The following is a 21,750-nucleotide window of genomic DNA, read 5'->3' as shown; positions in this document are numbered from 1 at the left end:
CTCGCAACAAGGTGGTGCTGCACCTGCCCCATCATTCTGCACCTGCAAGAATGAGAGCACTAACAAAAGCCTCCACCTTTTCCCCATCCAAAGCAATGTGACCATCAGAGTTCATTTAGCCATGCAAACGTAACTTATCCTTCATCGGAAAAAACACACGGAGAAGCTTCATTGTATGAAGACTGTAGTGGCAGCAAGGGCCTTTCAGCCACTGCCCACTGAATTTCCAATCTGTGGTTAAAACAAAGTTAAACAAGATCTGTTTTTTTTTTAAATCAAGCTTATGTCAAGTTCCTCACTGCTAATAGTTTCTAAAACCTGGATCCTGCTCAGCTGATGAATGCTAGCAGTATAACTAACTGCAACAACCAACCTTTCTTTTTTACTTTCTTCCCCACATGTTAAGTGCAATTAGAATAATGAAATAATCTCTACATTTAAATTTCCATGTGTAACCAAAGTATGCAAGTTTGCATTCGCCACATTTTAAAGGCATGCTAATATATACTTCTAACAGTTTTTCTTGGAAATGAGTATAGGGTCACCAAATGAATCTAATTTTTCACCACACCTGAGGAAAATTCTGTTGCATAATTACACACTTTTACCTGTAGTAAAAAAAAAACCCCAGCAGACCTTCCATCTGTATGGAGAAATACAATTTATTTAAATAATTGCTGATCTGGGTCTTCTTGTACAAAAATAAATTCTTCAAGAGGGGTTTGGTGATTTGTTGGCCAACAGCTTCTCTCACATGTGTACACTATAGCAGTTCCAAATTCCACTGACAGATCTAAAAACAAAGCAAAAGGTATGTAAAGTAAAGGTATGAAAAATGACATAATCGGGGGCTGTTGCTTATTGCTATACTTCAGTCTTCGCTTATTCAGAAAATATTTTTCATACTCAGTCTCCTATGTACATAGCATTTTCTAATTTGAAAGATTTTAAAGCAAGTGAGACAGAATTTTCAGTGACCTTCTATGTGCCTGCAATCTTATCTGGCAATATTTATTATTTTCCAAGGTCTCATTTAAGAGGCAATGAAGACAAATTACTCCCAAGGTAATGGAATCATCTATATTGATGTTGAAGTTCACTAGTGAGCAAATGAAGTCGCAATCATAGAGTCTCCATAAACCAGAGTTACATGTTTTGCTTAGTGAAATCTATAACGGAAACAAGATTGGACTCTGCATAAGACAATCCCTGTAGTTAAGCACATCAGTGTGTGTGGTTAGCAAGAAACAATCCAAATTGCAGTTCACTAAACTTCACCAAGACAGCGACCATTATTCATTTAGCTAAGTCAAAGGTCAGCACCTGAATCGCTCTGGAGCATGCTGACCAACGCTGGCATGAGTTGAAATTCAAATATTCTGTTGCTTCCACAGTTACTGCAGGCTGGAATACCTTTGTTAATGTTGGCTGGAGGACATGTTATGAATAAAGGCTGGCCACCCCAAGAGTATCTAGAAGAGGAAAGGAAAAAAGTAATTTTTAAAAAAAATCTAAATTTCATATGAAAACTTAAATATCAGCAACAGTGTTCAGGATTTTCTGAAACCTCAGAACTTGCTTGAAGTGAAAAACATTGTTATGAACCAGAATTGCTGGCTAAGCTTCAGATGAGTCATTAGACAAAGAATAGACATGGGGATAGGGAAATACTTGAAAGATTAACACTTGGAAAGCCTTAAGGAAAGATTTAAAGGAGACAAATGCTTTGAACTGACACCTCACCTCCAAAATATGCTGTACCTGACTCATTTAATTAAGCAAACTACACTTTCCTGAAAAATTGAATCCTAACCGGTGGTAGTTGAAGATATTCAACACAGAACAGGTCTCAAAACCACTGCAGTTGTGCCACAGAAGTGATGTTTTATTCATAAGAGCTGTCACAGCTCCACAGCTAACAGGGAACCAAGACTGAAGATGGTTTCCACTGAATGCCAAGCAGGGGATTCTGTGCTGTGCCGACAGCTCAGCAGAGATCTGGCAGCCCAGGAGAAATGGGGGTCTAACAGGCATACTCACAATACCCTCGAAGGGGAAAGGGAGGGCTATGTAAAGATTATAACTAGTGACACTCACAGGGATCAGCGGAGGTGATGTTTTAGAAGAATGGAAAATTCAAAGAGTGTAACACTGCAAACTGGCAGATCCAGTGAAAAAAGTTGTCTGAAAATGTGACTGGCACTCAGCGTTAGTGCATTTTATGTATAATCTTTGATACATAATTAATGAAAGTTTCTAATGTTTCTTATCTGTGTGACCAGCCCCTCAAACTTTACCTCCTTGTCAACAAGGTGCCAGTTAGTTCCACCTGGTTCTGGAAACTTGATAAACAAAGGTCCTGTCACTACACTGAGACAGCTTGACCAGACAGGCTGCGTTGGACTCTTCTGGAACAAAGAAGTTAAAAACTAACACTTGGTATGATCTGTGAAAACCATGTGTTTTATCTGCTACTATGAATGATTTGTGATTTGAAATCTCTGTTACAATTTCATTTAGAGTGAACTCCTTTTTGGGGAAAGTAGCTGCTCTGACGTGGAATCTGGTTTTGTTCTAGGAAAAGCAACAGATTGCAGTCTTCAGTTCTTGTCAGAGTCCCGAGGGGTAATCACAATAAGCTGCAAAACAACTCAGGCTTTAAAATGAGTAATTTCTTACTTCAGTAAGATCTCATAACTGAGACATAAGCAATTACAATAAGATTACTAAATTTCAGAGGAGCAGATAGCCTTGGAAATCTATCACAACAGCATACCACTCTGTATTATACTTCCACCTTAAAACTGGCTCTTGAAAACCTCTACGCTTGGATTTCTGCGAGTCTCCAAACACAAGTCTGGATCTGTTCTCATCTTATGTTGAAGGTCTTATGTCGAAGACAGTCTCCCATAGCCAGATCTGGGGTCTCTGATCCTGCTCTGCTTCTTATCTACTTACGCTTTGTATAAAAAAGCCCAACCAGGGACTTAAGTCCGGCTACACAGGCATGGTAACAGCCCTCTTGGCAATATTTTTTTTTAATTAAGAAACAAAAATATACACCTATTTCCAACAAAAAGGTTTATTTTGATGTACTAATAATCCATGTCTATGCTCTGTATCTCCCCGTTACAACCAGATGATCAACATACCTTAGAATCTGTTCAGGACACACAGATATTCTTTTCATAAATTTATGGAATGTGTGGTCCCTGCTTTTGACTTCACTCTTCTCATATTTTTCATTATCACCTTCACCTGCAAAACTGTAAGAAAACAAGAAAAGAAACAAAATTTCCAGTAAGGTTTTCAGTACAACACACATGCTTTAAATAAACAATGGTTACTATACATTTACATTAAATTATACTAAGTACACTAAAAAAGAAACGAACATAACCCATGTTCAATTAAGAGACAATTCCTGTTAGGGGTTGCAAGTGAACATTTTGGTTCTAGTTCTTCAGTTTCTGGTAGCTTAGAATTACTAACAGTTTTTTAAACTGCCACATAAGATTCAAATCCACCAGACACCTGCTTATTCCTTTAAAAAAAAAAATAATCACTCCTTTAGCAACTTCTTAGTTTTTCTAGTTCTTAAATTACGATGCTGTCTTAAGTATAATTAACTCAAAATTTAAAAAAAATCCATGATTCTATAACAGTCAGCAAAACTTAACAGGAACACCGCTACTAAAAAGCATTCTATGCAGATTCCACAACTGACAGTAGCTTTAGTTTTGAAAAAATTCAATGTTGTCCACAATTCAGGAAAAGTCACTGAACATACTAATATAACCAAAAGAAATGGTCTGGCTATAAGTGCTCGCTGTGATCACCTAAGTTAATACTGAAAATATCTTCAATAACTATGTTCAAAAACTGTTTTTCAGACAACCTTTACAAAATAAATCTTTGGGAGTCTTACCATCACCACAGTCTCTAGTCAAAATCCTTATGAAATTAAACTCTTAGAAATGCAATTGGAATATAAGAAAAACTTTAGCCTTGTAAAGAAAAGAAAAGCCAAATGTCACAATACAAACTCATGCCATTTAGCTAAGATATTGTTTAAACCACATGGCTGTTTCAGAGATTGACAGTCCACTGCTCTACCTGGAGCCCAAGGACACTCCAACGGCTGGCTCACTCAGAAATAGATGCACCTCTGAATAACTCAAAATTTGACAGGACCTTGCATTGTGCATCACTTGTTTTGTGTATTCTTTTATCATCATTATTACTATTACTAGTATTATTCTTTTCTCTTCCTTCGCTGTCCTATTAAACTGTCTTTATCTCAACCCACGGCTTTTTCTTTCCTTTCCCCCATTCTCTCCCCCATCCCACTGGCTGGCAGGGGGGTGTGAATGAGCTCCTGTGTGGTACTTAGTTGCCAACTGGGGTTAAACCATGACAAGGCCCCAGTTTTAAACAAAAAACATTCAGATTTAGTGAGAGTCACATTTAGATTATCAGCCACCATACAGGAAACTACGTAATCCCTTCAATTTCAGCATGAAATCCAGACCTGTTCTCACCTTTCTGACATCAACTGTTCCAAATCAACACCTTCTCTCTGCTGATACTCCTTCAATAGCTTATCTGCATGATCTGTATCAAGAAAACCAGTGCAGTCTTCCTCATCCACCACACTGATGTAGAAGGGCTGGAACACAGGAGCTGAACTAGATGTGGCTGTTACCATTCCCTCGCTGACTGGAGGATGTGTATTCTGGGAACCTGACCCATCCGTAACTTCAGACAAGCGAAGCTGTTGGAACTGGGATGCACACTCCACCTCGCTGGACAAGATGCTGCTCATCACTTCGTTTAAGCCAAGCATTTGCAGGGAGGCACACGCAGGAGATTCTGCTCCATCACAGGCTCCCCAGTCATCTGCTTCATCACACCAATCCTTTGCAGCAAAGTTCAATTCTTGCTTCTGAGAAGAAAAAAAACAAAAAACAAACAAACAAAAAAAGAACATTGTCAAGATCAGTCACCCTAATACACTTCAAATGCAGTTTCGTAACTGATGAGAAAACTAAAACCCTAACCTAATGCTTAGTGTTATTTTGCCTTTTTTCCTCACAGGGGTAGTTACTACTATACCCACATTTCTTTTTCACAGCAGCACAGTTACAGCAAAAAAAAAAAATCCTCACAAACAAGAACTCATTGGCTTTTTGAATAGCCTTTGTACACCATGTTGCTGTACCTTGGCTGCTGGCACGACCACTGACAGCTAGTTTGGGTACATTTATCTGAAGCACGGTTACTGCACCACAGGAAAGCTCAAAGGGCAGAATATGGGGCAAAATAATAACGACAATAATAATACCATCATTTTGTCAGAGTATAAGATCATTTACCACAGACCAAAATTTCATATTGCAAATCCACCAGCTGAATAGCCACTTTCTGCCTATCATCACTAGTTTGATAGCCATCCTCCTTTTTCAGTCTTAAGCCAAAATTACCTGTATATTAACAGTAATTGAGTCACACTAATTAAAACTGATAGAATTTAAAAAATCTATTTATTTAGAAAATAAAGAAAACGTCTTAAAGCTCCAACCCTAAACAGTACAGCACAATCATTTAAAGTTGAAAAATAATGTTTAGGTAGCTTAAGTAATTAAAGTATTAAACATCAGTTTTGACCATACAGTTGGACTGTGATATCCACTTTAAGACAAAGCTAACATTGATGACAAACAAGAAGTTAATCTTCTAGTAAATAACAGGTAGTATTCACAGTGTCAGGAATTCCATGACTTCTCCACGTGACCACATGTATGACTCAAAACTAGCATACACCACTGCTTCTTAGGAAAGGCTATGGTTGCTTAAACAAGTGTATAAAAGCATGAAACTCATCCTACTCAGCTGCATTTTCATTTCAAAACCTCCTCAGTACTGCGCTCCATACGCCACATTGAAAGCAATGCCAGAACCCAAGCAGGCAGTTTGTTATACCTGCTTCACGCCGGAATCTCGCGTTTCCTCTCGTGTCTGCAAATACTGGGAGCGCAGCACCTTCCAGCTGTAACAGCCCGTGGAAATACAGACAGACAAGACACGTAAGGGACAGCCAGCCAGAGCCGAACCGGCATTTATGGGTGGCATCAGTGGAGCCCTGCCCGCGGCCCCCCTCACCTGTGGGGCGCCCACCCCCACCTGCGGGGCCCTCCCCAGAACCCCCTCACCTGCGGGGCGCTCCCCAGCACCCCCTCCCGGCACAGGCGAAGACGTTGGCGATGCGGTGGGCGGGGGCCCCCTCCAGCGGGCAGTACACCTGCACCAGGTGCGCCAGCGCGCCCCCGCACACCCCGCAGCAGGGACAGCCGGGGCGCACAGCGGGCACCCAGTCCTGAAATACCAACAGCACGGGCACGGCTGGGTGCGCTCCCGGGCCTCGGCCGGCCGCCGGCCTGCGCGCCCTCGCCGAGCAGAGCCCCGCCCCACCGCCAGCCCCCCTCCGCCCCCGGCCCTACCGCGGAGCCGCCCAGCTTGTTGGTGGCCCAGGCGGGGCCCTGCCCGGCGCCCCGGCACGGCCCCAGCATGGCGGCATCACGCAGACCCAGCAGCACCGGCGGCCTGGCCGCCATAGCAGCGCCGTCCCGCCCGCCTCCCTACGGCGGCCGCCGGCGGACACGCCCCGCCGCATCGCTCGGGCCCGCCGGCGGCGGAGAGGCGGCTCCCCGTGGAACTGGGGGTGATCCAACCTCCCGCGAGGCGGGGCGGACGGCGGCACCCCCTTTCCGAGCAAAGCTAGGCCAGCGCTCGGTCGCGGTTGTGCTGGGTTTAAATCCGTCGCCTGCGGCACTGCCCGCGGGGCGGGGGGCTGCGGCGGCGGGGGGGGTGACGGGCTGCCCTTGGGTGCCTCCCTGCTTCTGTGGGGCGTCACCCGATGTCACAGAACCCCGCGCGAGCGCGCACCCCGGCGCTAACTCCAGATAAAGGAGTTCCTGGAAGAGCACCAGTCCCGTGCTCTACACGAACACTGACATTTCTAATCTTATGTTTTCACCTTAACAGCGCTCGAGGACAAATGATGAGCAAACCCACATGCCTGCTAAGAAGGGCTTTCCAAGTACAAAGCCAATGTCACCTGAATGTTCTGGTTTTACAAAGCTTGGTTTCAAACATTTAGGTGAACGTGGTTGATACTGAAATTCATAAATTTGCCTAATAGACCAATAACACAAGCAATTAAAACTCAGTGTTACTTGTTAAAGCTCCACCGGGAAGCAAGAGGGGAATTACATGGAGACCTGCTCAGGTCCTACCAGTCAGCAATGCCTGTTCTTTTCTGTATGTGGGAATCACTTGCATAAAGAAAACAAAATTTGAATAATCTTATTGCGAGTTTTCACAGAATCATCTCAAGGTCATTGCTCCATTCCATTCTGGGATAGGTTGTTCTCCTCAGGTACATGCAGCGTCTCCTGGGGCTTGGGAACCAGTCTCAGGGACCCTGAACAGATGGACCCTCTGCAGAGCCTCAACTGCAGCCTAATCCCCCCTGCATCTGGCACTTAGTTCAAGGACATCACAGTACACAGGGGGAATTCTGCTGCAGTGTCTATCCAAGAAAATGAAGGGGGAAACAAAGCAGGGACTAGTGCAGGTCTGAGGCACCAACCCTCACTAGATAAAAGTCAATTAGCACATTAAATTGCCTCTTACTGTGAAAGTCTTTGTGCTCTTTAATGCTCGAATGCTACATTTTTGTCCAATCTTTTTGCAAAAGGAGGGTATTTCAGCACCTGCAGAGTAAAAAGAATGTTTTCTGTGAGGTCCTATGCTCCTGAATAGTTAATAAATAAACATATAAATAAAAGGCAATATATGCATCTTACATTTGCAAGCAGATATCCAAACTGTTACTCCTATTATGTACAGGGCTGCACTGATCCTTTTTTTAGTTAGTAGCAGTGATGGGCTTTTACGGAAAAATATGTTGTTCACAACTGCATCAATAAAGAGAATGGTGGAGAAAAAAAAGTATCATTTTGTTATTTACATATCGGTTTTGCTTGGAAAGAAAATTCAGTTGTCTTCAGCTGTCACACCCAAGTGACCTGTTTTTAGTTTTAATGTATAATGTCAAAGGTAACTGAGTTTCAGCCTTTGTACTGAGTTCCTCTTATGTAATTTTAGTACCACACAAGAGTTTAATACTTAATGCTCAGGACAGAGTGACTTGTTAACCAGTCTCTAACTCTATTTTCTTAGGGTTGGATAAGTGGCAGGGTCACAATAAGGTTACATGGTAACATTGCAGAAGAACTGACAAGCCAGCACAGCGATACAGAAAAACTGGTTATGGCAACAGATAAAACAGCTACAAACAAAAGGTCAGTTTTGCAAAAAGAAGAGTTTTCTCAGTGACTGCACTTCCTAGAAATGTTGCTGTATTACTTCCTCCAACATGCAGTCCTACCTTCTTGCACCCTGTATTAAAAAATCAGCCAGCTGCTATGAAGTGCCTTGCTGATGACACAAAGAACTGCACAAAGCTGGCCAGTTCCATTTTTGCAATTTTAACTCTCCTGTCTGGTATTTGTGAGCCTGCCTGCTTCATAGCCGTTCCCAGGGGAAAAAAAAAGCATTAATTGTTTGCATTCCTGTGCTGAATGGACTTCTACCCTGAAACACAGGAACAGACCACAAGGAGGGCAGGGAATGTTCCTGTTCAGATTCTTCAGGTGCAGTATTATTCTTCAAGTGCACTGTTGTGAAGTCCTGCAAAAGTCAAGCAAGTGTCGTACAATGTTTTTGCTTCAAGTTATCTTAGTCTTAGAGAAGGATTTATTCTGTCTTATAAAACAGAGAACAGCACTAGCTACCATTTTCAGAGTTATGTTTACAATCTCTTTTGCCGTTTGTTCTTTTAAGCGCTTACCCACTGCAGCTGCATCAGGTTTTTCACAGCCAGTGTAGTTGCAAATCTCTGCAATCAGTGTAACAAAAGACAGACAATTTTCTTCTATTAACTATGCTGCTTACTCCTCCATGGGCAGTACTTTCTTTAGCAACTGAGTCACAGTGAACAGTCATCAGCTACACTGTGCTGGGAATGCTAAGGGATTTTTTAGAACTCCCAATTCCTTCCATCACAGCTGAAGACCAGAGTCATGTTTCCTGTAGAAGCTGTGACATAAATAAGTTACAAAAGCATGCACAATACTGATTATTTACAATTTTGAACAAAGCAGTAGCATAAATGGGTGTGCAAATGGATTTTTTCATAGGGAACATCAACGTGTAGAAAGATACAATATTAAAAGGTCAGTAATAATATTGAATATCATTAAAATGCTAAAATGTGGAACAATATACATTTACTTTACTTACTTTAGCTTGTTTTTCAGGGTCAGTTATCATGGTCTGTCTACAACTCCACTCTCTGAGTTATCTCTGTAGAACAAATCCTTTGCCAGAGGAGAGGTGACCTGAGAAGCAGGAGTGGCATACAACAAACATACTTGGCCATCAGCTTAGAAAGGCAATTACGGAAATTATGTATAATTAATACATTTTTTAAAAAGATTAAGTGTTCTATTGTCAGAATGTGAAAACCAGAGCAACAGCAGCATAATATTCTTGATAATATTGATAATATTTTTGCTGAATATTATCAACTAAATACACTGCTAAGGATTTCTTCAAATACAGGTGCACTGTGCATACATTTATATTTAATGTATATGGACTGTTACCTTAAGCCAAACTGGGCATCTGTACCAAATGACCATTAATACTAAAGATACAAAATAAAATGTGGTTTAGAGCATAATGTAGGAATCTGCTACTTAAAGGCAACTGATATGTTGTCGCCCTAGTATTATCCCTTTCTTAACTGTTTGAAAGCATACCATTCCTTATATTTGGGGTTTTAAAGTAGGTAGATGGACAGAACACTTCTTCTCACACAGTCAGAAACTACTTTGGTGTCATATGTGCCTAATAAAATAACGGGCCTCACTTTTCCACAGCAGTTATACCTATGATTTTGCATTCACAAACACATGGGATTTTTTCTGTCTTGTTTAAGGTAATGATTTTTGTGAACCTACAAGGACAGAAACACTAATTCAACAAACAAACCAGTTACGGACCTAAAGGCTACTTCAGATCAAAACAGGGGAAGGAATAAAATGTCCAGTGTGCTCCGTATGCCACATTAAGAAATATGTGACAGAACTAGCAGTAGGGTTGAATACTGTTTCTGCAATTAGCTTTTACTTAATGATGGCTTTTTACAAGTAATGGTAATGACTAGTATTTTTTTGCAAGTTATGGAAAAAATGCACAAAATGATAGGCAGGCAGAGGCTCAGTATAGATCACACTGCTCAAGGTCCACTGATGTGTAAAAGCAAGCCCCCATGAACCCAGAGGTGAGGAGGAAGAAGACGACATCCTCAAGAAATCAACACCTGCAGGCAGGAACGTGGGCTGCCATTGTGTCACTGTGACAGCCCCTCCCAGGAAGACTAGCCATAGACTGTGGGATGCTGGGGGAGGTGAGAGGGTGAGCTCGACACCAGTTAGAGCTGATTTATTGCTGTTTGTTTATTGTTATGAGTAGAGTTCTTATAGATTCTTGGATGCTTATGTTGTGTGTTCCTTTGTGCCTGGCAAGCATATCTTGCTATTCATGGAACTTTGCAAAAAAGCCACTCCACTACTTGTATGCCCTGATCCATTCCAGATATGCCAAAATGTGGTCACAGCTGCTAGTGCCCCTGAAAGGAGGAAGGCTGGGGGTGCATGCTTTTCAGATCATCAGGTCTTCCCTTTGTGGGCCCATGGACAATGTTGAGCTAACAACATTCAGTGACCAACATCATACTTTGCTCTCCCCTCTGTCTCAGAGGGTGTCTGTCCTGCCAGCAATACTTCCTCCCTCCAGCCAGCGAATTGTGAATTCTTTGCCAGGAAGGGCTGAAGGACAGTCAGTCACACCACAGAACAGTCTGTGAAAACCCTAGAGCCTTGAGACTCAGGTCCTGCAAAGAAAGCTGGAAAATTCATATCTGAAACCCTTTAGTTTGAAGAAAGAAACTGGGCACATTTCCAGCTTCTTGGGTGTGATTTAACTTCTTGGAATTAGCCTATATCAGTTAAGAAAGAAAAGGAAGTTTCAAAAAGAATCAAAAGCAACATTTATTTATCACAGTTTACAAAACAATAAAACATGTAGAGATTTTCTGCCCTCATTTGTGATATATCAAGCCCATCTCAGAGGTGTTTTTTGATGGATGCTCTGCTCCTTACAAGCTATTTCTAATTAAAGAAAGTGGAAAGAGGCTGTAAGAATGACAGCTGATCATTCTCTTCTGAACGAAGAGGGGAATAAGCAGATAACATATTCTGACACTTTTAGTCTGTATAGATAATTTCTTACAGATTTCAATATATTTTCCAATTTTCCCCATATTCTCCCTTCTCACAGGAGCATTATTCACTTTTCATATCCACTGAGTAGATACCATGGTCTTGGAGCCTGAAAGATTGTGGGTTTTTTCTGCTTGCCTCATTACATAGTGATTTTTAGTCCTACAAACATTCCAAATTTCCCTTGATTCTCTCCTTTCACTGTGATCATGGCAACAGATAACATAATAGTGATTTAGAAGGTGACTATTAAACTCTGCATCCTAAGAAACTAATTTTGTTTGACTTTACTTTAGATTTTAAAAGCAAACTATACCCTCCACAATTCTTATAAATCTGTGTGTTCTCTCCTTTCGTTCATCATTTGTTTTGTGAGCTGTGTCCAAAACTCCATTTTGCGTTCTTTCAATTTTTTTGCTGCCTTTTGCAGTAGGCCTATCTCCAGGTATCTTTCATCCAGATCATACTGAGGCCAATGGACCAAGTCTTCTCCGTTGGGATTTCTGGAAATAATATAATGAAAAGTTATCTTTCCATTTGCCAATCAATTGTGTTCTGACTGCTCAGGCTGAGACCATTGCAGAAAACTAACACAAGCTCATATTGTGTGAGTCTAGTACCTGAATACTTGGATGTTATTATGAAAATACTCATCAGTGGAACGGCAAACATTTAATAACTGCCATTACTTTTGGATCTAAAACTCCATTGCAGATGGAGTAAAAGCTCTTGGATTTTTTTTCTTTTTTTGGTCTGCAGGTTCATTTAAAAGGTTTTTCTTGCAGTGATTAAGAATAAAAATAATATGCTTCAATATTTATCTTAAATTCTGCCAAATTTGTAGGAACCACCATTTAAGTATCTCAGCAGCACAGATGAAACTTGAGCTGTAATTAGCATTATAATTCTCACCCATTTCTAGCAAAGTTAGTCCAGTATCTCATAACGGTTCTGCTAAGTTTATTTTCTTCTTCTGTAGTAGACCCTGCAAAGTGAGAGATGAAATGGCAACATTAAAAACTAAATGATCAAAAAAAATGCAGCTTTGTCAATTCCAATAGACTGTAATCAGCTTTACTTGTTAGTCTGAGCTATGGGAGCGTCACCTGAGCAAAGCTCTGGGAGAGAACTGCAGATGAATGATTTAATGAAAAGAAGCTACCACTAAAGACAGAAAGTGCTTACGTTGATTTCAGTGTTCTTAAGAGAGAAAGTCTATTCCAAAAGCCCTCCAGTAAGTAAAATTAATAATAATGATGTTTTAAAAGGAATACTTTAGTAAGCATGGATACATCACCGGCTAAGAATGGCTTTCCAAAGACAAAGGCAATCTCATCTGTATGATCTGCTTTTACAAACTCTGGTACAACACCCGTCGCTGAACTTGGTCGGTGTTGAAATTCATAAAAATAGACTGGGTTGCCAGCATCTAGTAGAAAATATGCAGAAGAATGTTAGTTTGAAAGTTGAAAATACCTGCCACCAAAGATGATAAACTTTCATTACAAGCTATTTTGGTAAAATGAAAACACTATCAGTTCTTCGGATAAAAAGTGCAATGCATACTGTCCATAAACACAGCCCAGGATGGAATTCTACATTTCTTCCAATAGATGCTGAATTAGAGACTTACCTCTATGGTATCTAGCCACTTCAATGGCTGAAAGAACAAAAAAAAGGTCTCCTATTGCATCAAGAAGGCCATCTCGCACCTGAGCACGGTTTCCTGCATTCCCTGTGTATTCATTGAACACTTGATCAACAACTTCAGAAGTAACACCCTGAAATGAACAACAAAAATATGTCTTATAATGATGATGAATATTATAAAGAGTAACAGCGCTGAGTGTGCCATCTGCACATCTCTGGCCAAACCCCAAACACTACCTTCTTTCAGAGAAAATCCTCAGCTGTGCCAGTGTGGCTCAGAGCTCAGAACTGGGAGTTACACAGCTACCGATTATAGATGTTCTCAGGGAAGAGAAGTTTGCAAGATCTGAAGATCACACATCTTTAGACAAACATCAGTCAGTGATGCTGATAAATAGATATGGTAGTCTGTTCTCCCTTCTGTGGAAATAGCCCTCATAAGAGAAAAGAAATCCTGTTGGATTTCATAAAATTGATTTGTTGTTGTAGGTGGCCATAATTTACTCTCTCTCAGAACAAGCCCGGGCTCTGCCTTTCCAAGTTCATGATGGATGCCTGTGACATTGAATGATCCATTGCAAGTACTGACCATGTTTATAGTGTCCTTAATTCTTACCTATTAATCTGCATTTTTCTACATTTAGTAGTTTCAGAAGAGCACAAAGGAACCAGAAGGCTAAGAGGTTTGTAAATTACAGGGAAGCAAAAACTCAAGATACCTAAATGAGGTTTCTCATTGCCATTTTAAACATCTCAGGTTATCCTTTTTAAGTCTCCAGCTACTGCTTCAGAATGGTGTGTTCTATAGGTCTTGTGTCATACCTGCTGGTACCATGCGTGTCTTGGATAACCTAGGGTTTCGAAAATGTCATGAGGTATCTATGTTTAGGTACCTGAATCACTCCTGGATTTCCACAGAACTCCTTTTAAAAAAGAGGGGAATTTAGGATAGAAACGTAAAGTCTATTTTCAATATCTAGTGGCAACAGGAATACACCATGTCTGCTGCCCATCGCTGCCCCATGGCAGGAAGCTGTCAAAACAGAACAAAGTTTACCCCTCCAGGAGTACAAATATAGACCAGTGAAGAAGCAGCCCTGGGTTACTCTGAAAGTCAACTCCTACCTTAAGTGATAATGCTAAGGAGCTCTGTAAAATTTGTCGTGCAACATCTTCATCCAGACCATCTGTATAAGCAGGAAATTTCATTGTCTGCATGACACGGAGAATCATATTTATTAGAAAACCTTATATTAACAAAAAAATATATAAATACCAATGTCGTAAGTCTCTTACCATAGGAAGCACCCATCCAAATTCACAGTTATTTACTCCTATTATATATGGGACTGCATTGATCATTTTTTCAGATAGTAATTGCCTGGGACTCTTTGGAAAAAATACACCATCTACAGACGCACTGATGAACGGGAGAGGCTGGAGGGGAAAAAAGAAACAAAGCTTCATTAATATACAAGTTTTGCTTCTAGAAAAAAAATTCAGATTTTTACTGTAGTTCCAAAGCAAAACAAATTAAGTGCCAAGTGAAAATACAAGAAGTAATTTCTAAATTTTCTCTGACAGATTTTCTGCACTAGGAAGAAGATTCTGTGAATATTAGCATTATATTTTTAATGTTTGTGAAACATAGGTGATGATGTCCAATTTACATCTCTTCTTAGTGCAATCCTATTATGGATGTGTGGAGCAGTAGTGGAAAAACTAACTTCCGTGTTGAAACTCCAAAGGAACATGGAAGCAAGCACTGCGATAAGATATTTCAAGTCAGACATAATATATTATATTGATTCATTTTTAAGTTCTCCAGGATAAACTGTTATATTTCATACAGCCTTTTCCTTCCCCTAGTAGAACATGACAGCAAAACAGAAGTAGCTCAAAGTCCATGCAGAATGAAAGGGAAGTAACCTGTTCACATTTTTCAGGTGAGGTATAGCATAGCTGCAGTGTTGTCAAATCCTGAAAAGGTCAAGAAAGTCAGATGTTACATTCACTTCAATTTTTCCTAATATTAAAACACACAGATAGCATACTCTATTATGACAGAATTTGAAATGTCATTTAAGTGCAAGAAGTATAATCTCACCTACCATTTTTAGTGTTATCTGTCCTATCTCTTCTTCTGTTTTTTCTTTTAAGCATTCAACTACTGCAGCTGAACTGGATTTTTCACAGCCAGAGGCAGTAGCAATTCTCTGCAATCAATAAAAACAAACACTCACTTTTCCACATACTTCCCATAGAAGGTTCTACATGCCACCAAGCCTGAGAGTCCAGCAGGGGAGAGTCTAAACTTCTGCACAAGGATCACTGAAGCTAGACATGTTCCAGCTGCAGAGGTAGAGAATAGGAAGCCCTCATAACCCTTCACGCTGTGGGCGGTGCAGAAGGACAAAACATACTCCTCTGAAATATTTTGATACAGAAATAGACCAGGATAGTGATTCTGGTAAATAATATGCTGGGCAGGATGACATAAAGGAGCTAAAGTGATGCACAGTCAGAATACAACCATGTAGATGGTAACAAAGAGCACATTATAGCATCTTTGATGATGTCTTTTTGGTTGGAGTAACAGCTGTCATGAGAGAGACAGAGATCATTATAATGTTGCCTCTTCTATATCCCAAATTATCAAATCTAGGTTCCTGGAAGTTGTTTCTTGTAGTTGGGAAAAAAAGGGGTTGAAGTGAGCTCTTCTTTTCAAATATAACCAAATTGAATAGTCTTTTTTATCTGCACACAGCAGGCATCAAACAGGAGGGGAAGAGTACTCAGAATGGTGCCATTTTCCAACCAAAAATTACAGCTCAACTTTTCTTGAAGACAGTACATGTTCTAGTATTCCTTTACATTTCACACTTCTTCCCTGCCTTCTCTTTGCTTCCTTCATCTTTTGCTTTCACTTAGACATATGTGGATATTTGGGTTTTTGAAAAGCAAAGCACCATTAAACATGTATTATTTGCACACAGTAATACTCTCTTTAATGACTGTGGTGGTAGTTTCACAAGAAAAAAATCTGTTTCTACATTTTGGAATAAACAGTTCAAGGTACGCAAAACCATCTGGAAAAATAATTAAAATTACCACAGAATACCTACTTGTGCTTCCTTCTCAGGCTGGTCAGTGAACAAAACCCTGGCTGCAGTACCACTTTCTGAAATGGCCTTATGGAACAAGCCCTTTGCCAGGGGAGATAAGACCTGTAAAAAAGCAAGAACAAGCATTACAAGCATGACAAGCATTATGTACTGACCACTGACTTAGAATTTCAATATCAGGAATTGCCATTCAAAACATTTTGGAAACAAATGTCAAGACTGTTATTCTGTAGCCTCTAATCGTAGTTCAGCTATGCAAAGGGTTTTGGCAGCACTATCAGTGATAAGCAGTTCATGCCTTTTCCCCTCCCATAGCACCTTGCTTCCAAGGCTTTATGGAACTACACTGCAAGCTAGATATGGACCTAATATAACTGCGTCCAAGATCGTCTGGCTGTGCTGCAGAAGGGGAATAAAGAACTATTGGCCAGAGGGCAGGAGCTTAGGGAACAGGAATTTTCATCACATGAATCACTGAACCCAGGTTTTACTGTGTGATCTGTACCAAATCATGAGAGACTGGAGAAGAAGAACCTCTTAGCCAATGTGCTCAGTGTTGATGTAAAAATTTTACATCATCACTGGGTCACAAAACGCTTGTCTAGTTCAGCTATCATGTCTGTTTGCCTCGGTTACTTAGCACAAGTGACTGTCAAAGCAAATAGGAAATGGGCAATACATCCTCTTAAAGGACATTTCTTAAAAGGATAAATTTGGGGGTTTCTGGCACTGCAGAAACACCCCCCCAACCCCCACCCCCACCGTCCCTCACGAATTTAATTTAGTAGATGAGGAATAACATTTTGGGTCTGAACTACAAGATTTGGGTGTGAAAAGAACATTTTCATCAATCAGAAGCTGCATTGTTATCACATTGTATTATAGACCAAGGTGATGTGTAATTTACTATAAAACCATCCCTTTTCTCTCACTGAGTTTCCATGCAGGTACGAAAAATGAATGTGGGTGGTGGTTTTTTCCCTAAGCAATTAAAATTCAATATTACTCTGAACTTACAAGAGCAGAAACACTGATTCCTCCTGCAGATTCTCCAGCAATAGTGATGGATCCTGGATCTCCTCCAAAATGTATGATATTCTCCTGAATCCACTGAAGAGCTGCTACTTGATCCAAATACCCCCAGTTACCTCGAGCATGCTTATCACCAGTGCTGCAGAGAAAGAACAGATTTGCTTAAATGCTCAGTGCAAGAAAAAAGGCAGAGAAAAATAGCAGAGAAAAATGGCAGAGAAAAATGCCATCTGTGATATAAGAAATCAGCTGCCATTCTCTACACAGGGCTTCTCTACACAACTGAAAAATAAATGGCTCAGAAAGAGTTGAGATTAGAGTAGCAGTCAAACAAGAACAGGCTTGGAAGCTGACTTGGGACTTGTAAATTGTTCCCAACTGTTGCATATGTGATTAAGAAACATATAGTTTCTTTGCATAAGCAAGTATTATGTGAATCTCTTCATAAAGGCTTTGCACACATAATTTTGGAAACCCCTTAGCAAAAACTGAGATAAAATATCTTACCTAAAATATCCAACAATACCTAATCTGTACTGAATTGTTACAACCACCACATTGTCAAAGGCTGCTAATGCTGAACCATCATATGATGAAGCGGCTCCAAAAACTAATCCACCTCCATGGATCCATACAAAGACCTGGGAAGACAAAGCCAAAAACAACCCAGCACAGGTAAGAGCTCCCAGTGATAAAAACTAAATATAAACTGAAACGTAATATTTTGTGCTGTTTCATTCCTGACTCTTTCAGATTACATTTCACAAATGGTAGAAATCTCTTGAATATCACACCTACAGTCTTACAAAATGGCACTGGTTTTATTAAATGCTTACATTATACCAGTGCCCCATGATTAAACATTACCTAGCTAAAAGATCAATAAAATTTTATTTGTAAAATAGGATTTTATGTGTCTTTTAAACCTCAGCAAACATTTATCAGGGCAAAGCATGTAACTTGATCATCATCACAAAACTGCATCTGTAAGTGTGCATATAGTACAGGTTGTAGGTTTGCTGTAAAATATTGTTAGAGGATTTATTATTATTTTGCTTACAGGCAGCTTCTCCTGTTTTACTGTAGAAATGGGTGTGTACACATTTAGGTATAAGCAATCTTCAGACACCTGGAGAAGAACTTTTTCTTTTCTGTTAGTAATAATGTCCGAAAAAAACTGCCCTTGTACTTTATCCTGCAGACACCTGAATAAATGAAAAAATAACAAGCAACAGAAATAACTAAAACCTCAAAGCCACGAAATGTAGCATTTTTGTACTTCTACAATAAAGTGCAACCCAGATCCCAATCTCCAGTACATTTCTAGATTGTTGGCAAGAGAAAACATAAATTTTTTTCACTTTTAATATATTTTCTTCCTTTGACCTGGCATTAACAAGATCTGTAAAAAGGAGCCACAGCCTAGAGCAGTACACAGTGATGTGCAGATATAATTTTGCGTGTTTGAAAATATTCAGAAATAACCCTGCACATGCATATGGCTATAAATTGCTTCAGTGAAAATGGAAATTAGTTATTTTACATCTTCAGTAGGTTTTTGTATTGTAGTGGTAGGTATTTTTTCTTCTGATATTTTATTCCAACATTTCCTCAGCTTCCGTCTGTTTCTGCTCCAAAGCTACGCAATTTATAAATACTGCTAAGTAACGGCCAAATGGTCCCAAAACAGAATATTGCTGGCAAAGTGCTGGTCCGTAATAGTTCATCACTGATGCCCATTAGATAAGAGTTTTTAATAAAAAGAGCAGCTTATAAAGATGTCTTTAGAAATGCATTCATTACATTCATAACAATTGCAGGTGGTAACAAGATGGCACCAAGAGATTTATGTTCGTGGCTTTTGATTGCCCCATACATCAGTGTCCTGGAACTGCATATAATACAAAATTTTAAAAAATATTTTTAATCTTCTTGTCGTTGTCTTACATTGGTGGGTAGGAGGTGGCATCTCTGACACCCTTCCATGGTTCAGGTGACTGGGGTGCAGAAAACCTCCGTGGTCCAACTGGAGGCTTAGCAAAAGGAAGTCCCAAAAAGACATTTACACTCCTCTCAGCTGCATCTACTTTGAATTGGTACCCTCGGACTCTCCCATATTTGGTCCCCACTTCTGGTTGCTCTGCTTTTTGTCCTGGGGGATGTGAGCACAAAATCACATAATTGTCTATTTGTTAGTAACTGCCAGATTTCTAAGAGCTTTAGGTACTTAAATATACACCTTCTGTTTGCTTAAACAGTTCATTTTCATACATAAGGCTTCAACAAACTCTAATCAGTATAGCTGACATTATTTCGGCCTTCATTCTGATTGGTTTGTACACATACGGTCCCTCGGGTATATCATATGTATTGACTTACTATCCACACACATCAGTAATTGCATATAGATCTTAATCCTTTTTGATCCAGGTTGTTAGCTAAAAGTCCAATGGATTGCTTTCATTAAGAAAAGGCATTTCCTTTTTAAGAAAAGGTCTGTGAATACACAAAATATATTCCAGACCCTCGATGGTATGTACAGCCAAAAGAAAAAACCTACAAAATACCTGAAAATAGTCTGGCATATACAAATGCTGTTAACATTTAGGTATGATTCATTTTAAGGTCAGTGTGAAAGTTCTCAATACCAAATTACAAATGTGGTACAGTGGTCTGCTCTGCCTCAGCAGACAAGGTTTTGGGACAGTAATTGGATTTCTCTATTTGTAAAAAGAAAAAAAAAAGAAAAAAAGGCAAATAAGATGAATGACAGAAAACAGATCACAAAAAGAAATTAAGAACTATTTGCTATTCAGATTTAATTTCTATGCAGCAAGGCTGGGTGCCCAGCTCCCTCAGTAAAGCTGGGGTTCCCCTAGGTGAGCAAGCTGCATGCATGCTCTATTTCCTTACAGAAGGCAATAGGTAAAAACCCTTCTGAAGCTTACCAGTAGCTACAAGCACTGTGACCCCGACAGTGAGAATCATGGACAGCAGCGATGTGTCCTTTCCAGTTGCCATTTTGCAAGCTAGTCACACATTTACCGTTGCCTTATATACTCTGTTAAGTACAACTCTTATGCAAGGCAAATACCGATTAGGAAAAGCAATACTTGAGCTGTGAGCCAACCTAGCTGTGGGCAGCCAGAGCAACTGTCCTGCCTATAAGCCACTCCTCCGTGGGGAGTACAGGGCAGCTCAGCTGTAGGTGGGAACAGGGAGACCTCCTGCCTTGCAGAGTGGCCCCACAAGTTTCATACTTGCTCCCTAGTGCCCCTTATGAATCTTATTTATTATTCATAAAACCGCAGGCATCAAGTATCTGCCTTAAGATGCTTTGAAAACAGTCTTTCATGGTACCAGGAGATTCGTCCTGCTGCTGTAACACTACCATCTTTCACAATCAAGTTAGGATTTCCTTACACTACATGGTGAATAGACCAGGAAGGGAACTACATTTCTACTTTATTAAATCTGTTTATTTCATGTTGGTATTAATATCTCAATGTAAGGAACACACAACATAGCTGCAAAGAGCAAAAGCCAAAACAATACTCCTGAAAATGTGCTTTGGCTGGAGTAAAAGTTGAGGGATTTTTATTCTCACAAAAGGATATTTCTTGACAAAAACAATACTAGAAAAATCTTAGCTTTTCCTGCAGGATGGGTACTCCACCTGGTACTCAGTCCTGCATGTTCAGGCGTATTTGCTATCTAACGCAATATATGAGATTTGCAACACTAAAGAGATGATTTCTCAGCTTTTGTAGTGTGGGAACAATATTAAAGGATTTGGGTGGTGACTATACATTTAATGCTTCTGAAAAATCAGGACGCTTTATGGACTTCTGCATGAACTCACATCTATCATTGGAGCACAATATGAAAAAGAGGGAAGAGGTAGCTGAATAAAAGCAAAACAGATTTTCTGCCCACGTTAACTAAGAAGTTGTGTTAGTTTTGTGTAAGCTTTGGCATCTGCTTTTTTTTTTTTTTTTTTTTTTTTTGGGCAGGACTCAGTAGATCTTGCCCCAGAAAAGCTGTTTTGCAATTTTATATCACGAGAATTCTGAGTTGTCAGAGACAGCATTTCTAATGATCAATTTCTGATTGCATCTTTGTGTTCAGCTAAGTGGGCTGTAAAGACCATCAGTCATTAAATTATTTCAGCACATATATCATGCACCTAGTAGTCCTGTATACTATGGCTGTGCTTGGGTACTTTACTCCAAATCTTCCTAAGCATATCTGCACAGGTGTGATTTACAGCCCTTGTAGGCAAATCCCACTCAACTTTGAACTGGGCTGCTTAGGAAGCAAACTGCTGGCAGGTAGCTTCAGATGTACACATTCAGTGCATGCTGAAAATCTTAAGCGTTTGCTCTGTTAATCAGGAGAGTCCTGTCTTCTGTACTGAGCTCTGTGCTGCAGCAGCTACACTGTTAACAACGCCCATGCTGTGCTAGTGCGCCTATCAGCTGTTCCTGAGTGTACAGTTAGTGCAGAGTATACACTGGCAAATGGGATAGCAC

At 40.1% G+C, this 21,750-nt stretch overlaps 2 protein-coding genes across 4 annotated transcripts; both read right to left on the bottom strand.

The window, feature by feature from the left end:
* Positions 1–644: 644 nt before the first annotated feature.
* PDCD2L (programmed cell death 2 like) lies at positions 645–6,935 on the bottom strand. 2 transcript variants are annotated; one of them, XM_075101382.1, is made up of 7 exons: positions 6,501–6,935; positions 6,213–6,376; positions 5,983–6,049; positions 4,542–4,945; positions 3,153–3,266; positions 1,324–1,472; positions 645–793 (listed from the first exon to the last, which is right to left on the bottom strand). In XM_075101382.1, exons 1-7 carry the CDS (start codon positions 6,612–6,614, stop codon positions 663–665), a joined length of 1,143 nt encoding a protein of 380 aa, XP_074957483.1. In that variant the 5' UTR covers positions 6,615–6,935; the 3' UTR covers positions 645–662. The 2 variants fall into 2 exon arrangements, with proteins under 2 accessions (XP_074957483.1, XP_074957484.1); XM_075101383.1 differs by lacking the exon at positions 6,213–6,376 and having other exon boundaries at positions 6,501–6,812.
* A 4,220-nt stretch (positions 6,936–11,155) lies between these two features.
* LOC142060971 (fatty acyl-CoA hydrolase precursor, medium chain-like) lies at positions 11,156–20,273 on the bottom strand. 2 transcript variants are annotated; one of them, XM_075101380.1, is made up of 14 exons: positions 20,167–20,273; positions 19,166–19,370; positions 18,279–18,423; positions 17,726–17,859; positions 17,204–17,357; positions 16,187–16,288; positions 15,173–15,277; positions 14,991–15,041; positions 14,358–14,498; positions 14,187–14,273; positions 13,045–13,192; positions 12,709–12,840; positions 12,324–12,396; positions 11,156–11,914 (listed from the first exon to the last, which is right to left on the bottom strand). In XM_075101380.1, the coding sequence occupies exons 1-14, from the start codon at positions 20,237–20,239 to the stop codon at positions 11,740–11,742; spliced, it is 1,725 nt and encodes a 574-aa protein (XP_074957481.1). In that variant the 5' UTR covers positions 20,240–20,273; the 3' UTR covers positions 11,156–11,739. The 2 variants fall into 2 exon arrangements, with proteins under 2 accessions (XP_074957481.1, XP_074957482.1); XM_075101381.1 differs by lacking the exon at positions 14,991–15,041.
* Positions 20,274–21,750: the final 1,477 nt, after the last annotated feature.

The sequence above is a fragment of the Phalacrocorax aristotelis genome, chromosome 8 (genome assembly GCF_949628215.1).
Source record: "Phalacrocorax aristotelis chromosome 8, bGulAri2.1, whole genome shotgun sequence".
Lineage (NCBI taxonomy): Eukaryota > Metazoa > Chordata > Aves > Suliformes > Phalacrocoracidae > Phalacrocorax > Phalacrocorax aristotelis.
Note: the sequence above shows the minus strand (reverse complement) of the source record. Positions and strands in the feature narration are given on the sequence as shown.

What these genes read in the sequence shown, in the direction of transcription:
- LOC142060971 (XM_075101380.1), bottom strand. Translation starts at nt 20,239, where the DNA reads ATGGCAACTGGAAAGGACACATCGCTGCTGTCCATGATTCTCACTGTC. An exon ending in TTGGATGGGTGCTTCCTATG is followed by an intron (nt 14,274 to 14,357) that starts GTAAGAGACTTA and finishes CGTGTCATGCAG; the next exon opens with ACAATGAAATTTCCTGCTTA. An exon ending in CCTTAGCATTATCACTTAAG is followed by an intron (nt 13,193 to 14,186) that starts GTAGGAGTTGAC and finishes TGTTCATTTCAG; the next exon opens with GGTGTTACTTCTGAAGTTGT.
- PDCD2L (XM_075101382.1), bottom strand. Translation starts at nt 6,614, where the DNA reads ATGGCGGCCAGGCCGCCGGTGCTGCTGGGTCTGCGTGATGCCGCCATG. An exon ending in TGCTGGGGAGCGCCCCGCAG is followed by an intron (nt 6,050 to 6,212) that starts GTGAGGGGGTTC and finishes GGGCTGTTACAG; the next exon opens with CTGGAAGGTGCTGCGCTCCC. An exon ending in GAGATTCCGGCGTGAAGCAG is followed by an intron (nt 4,946 to 5,982) that starts GTATAACAAACT and finishes TTTTCTTCTCAG; the next exon opens with AAGCAAGAATTGAACTTTGC.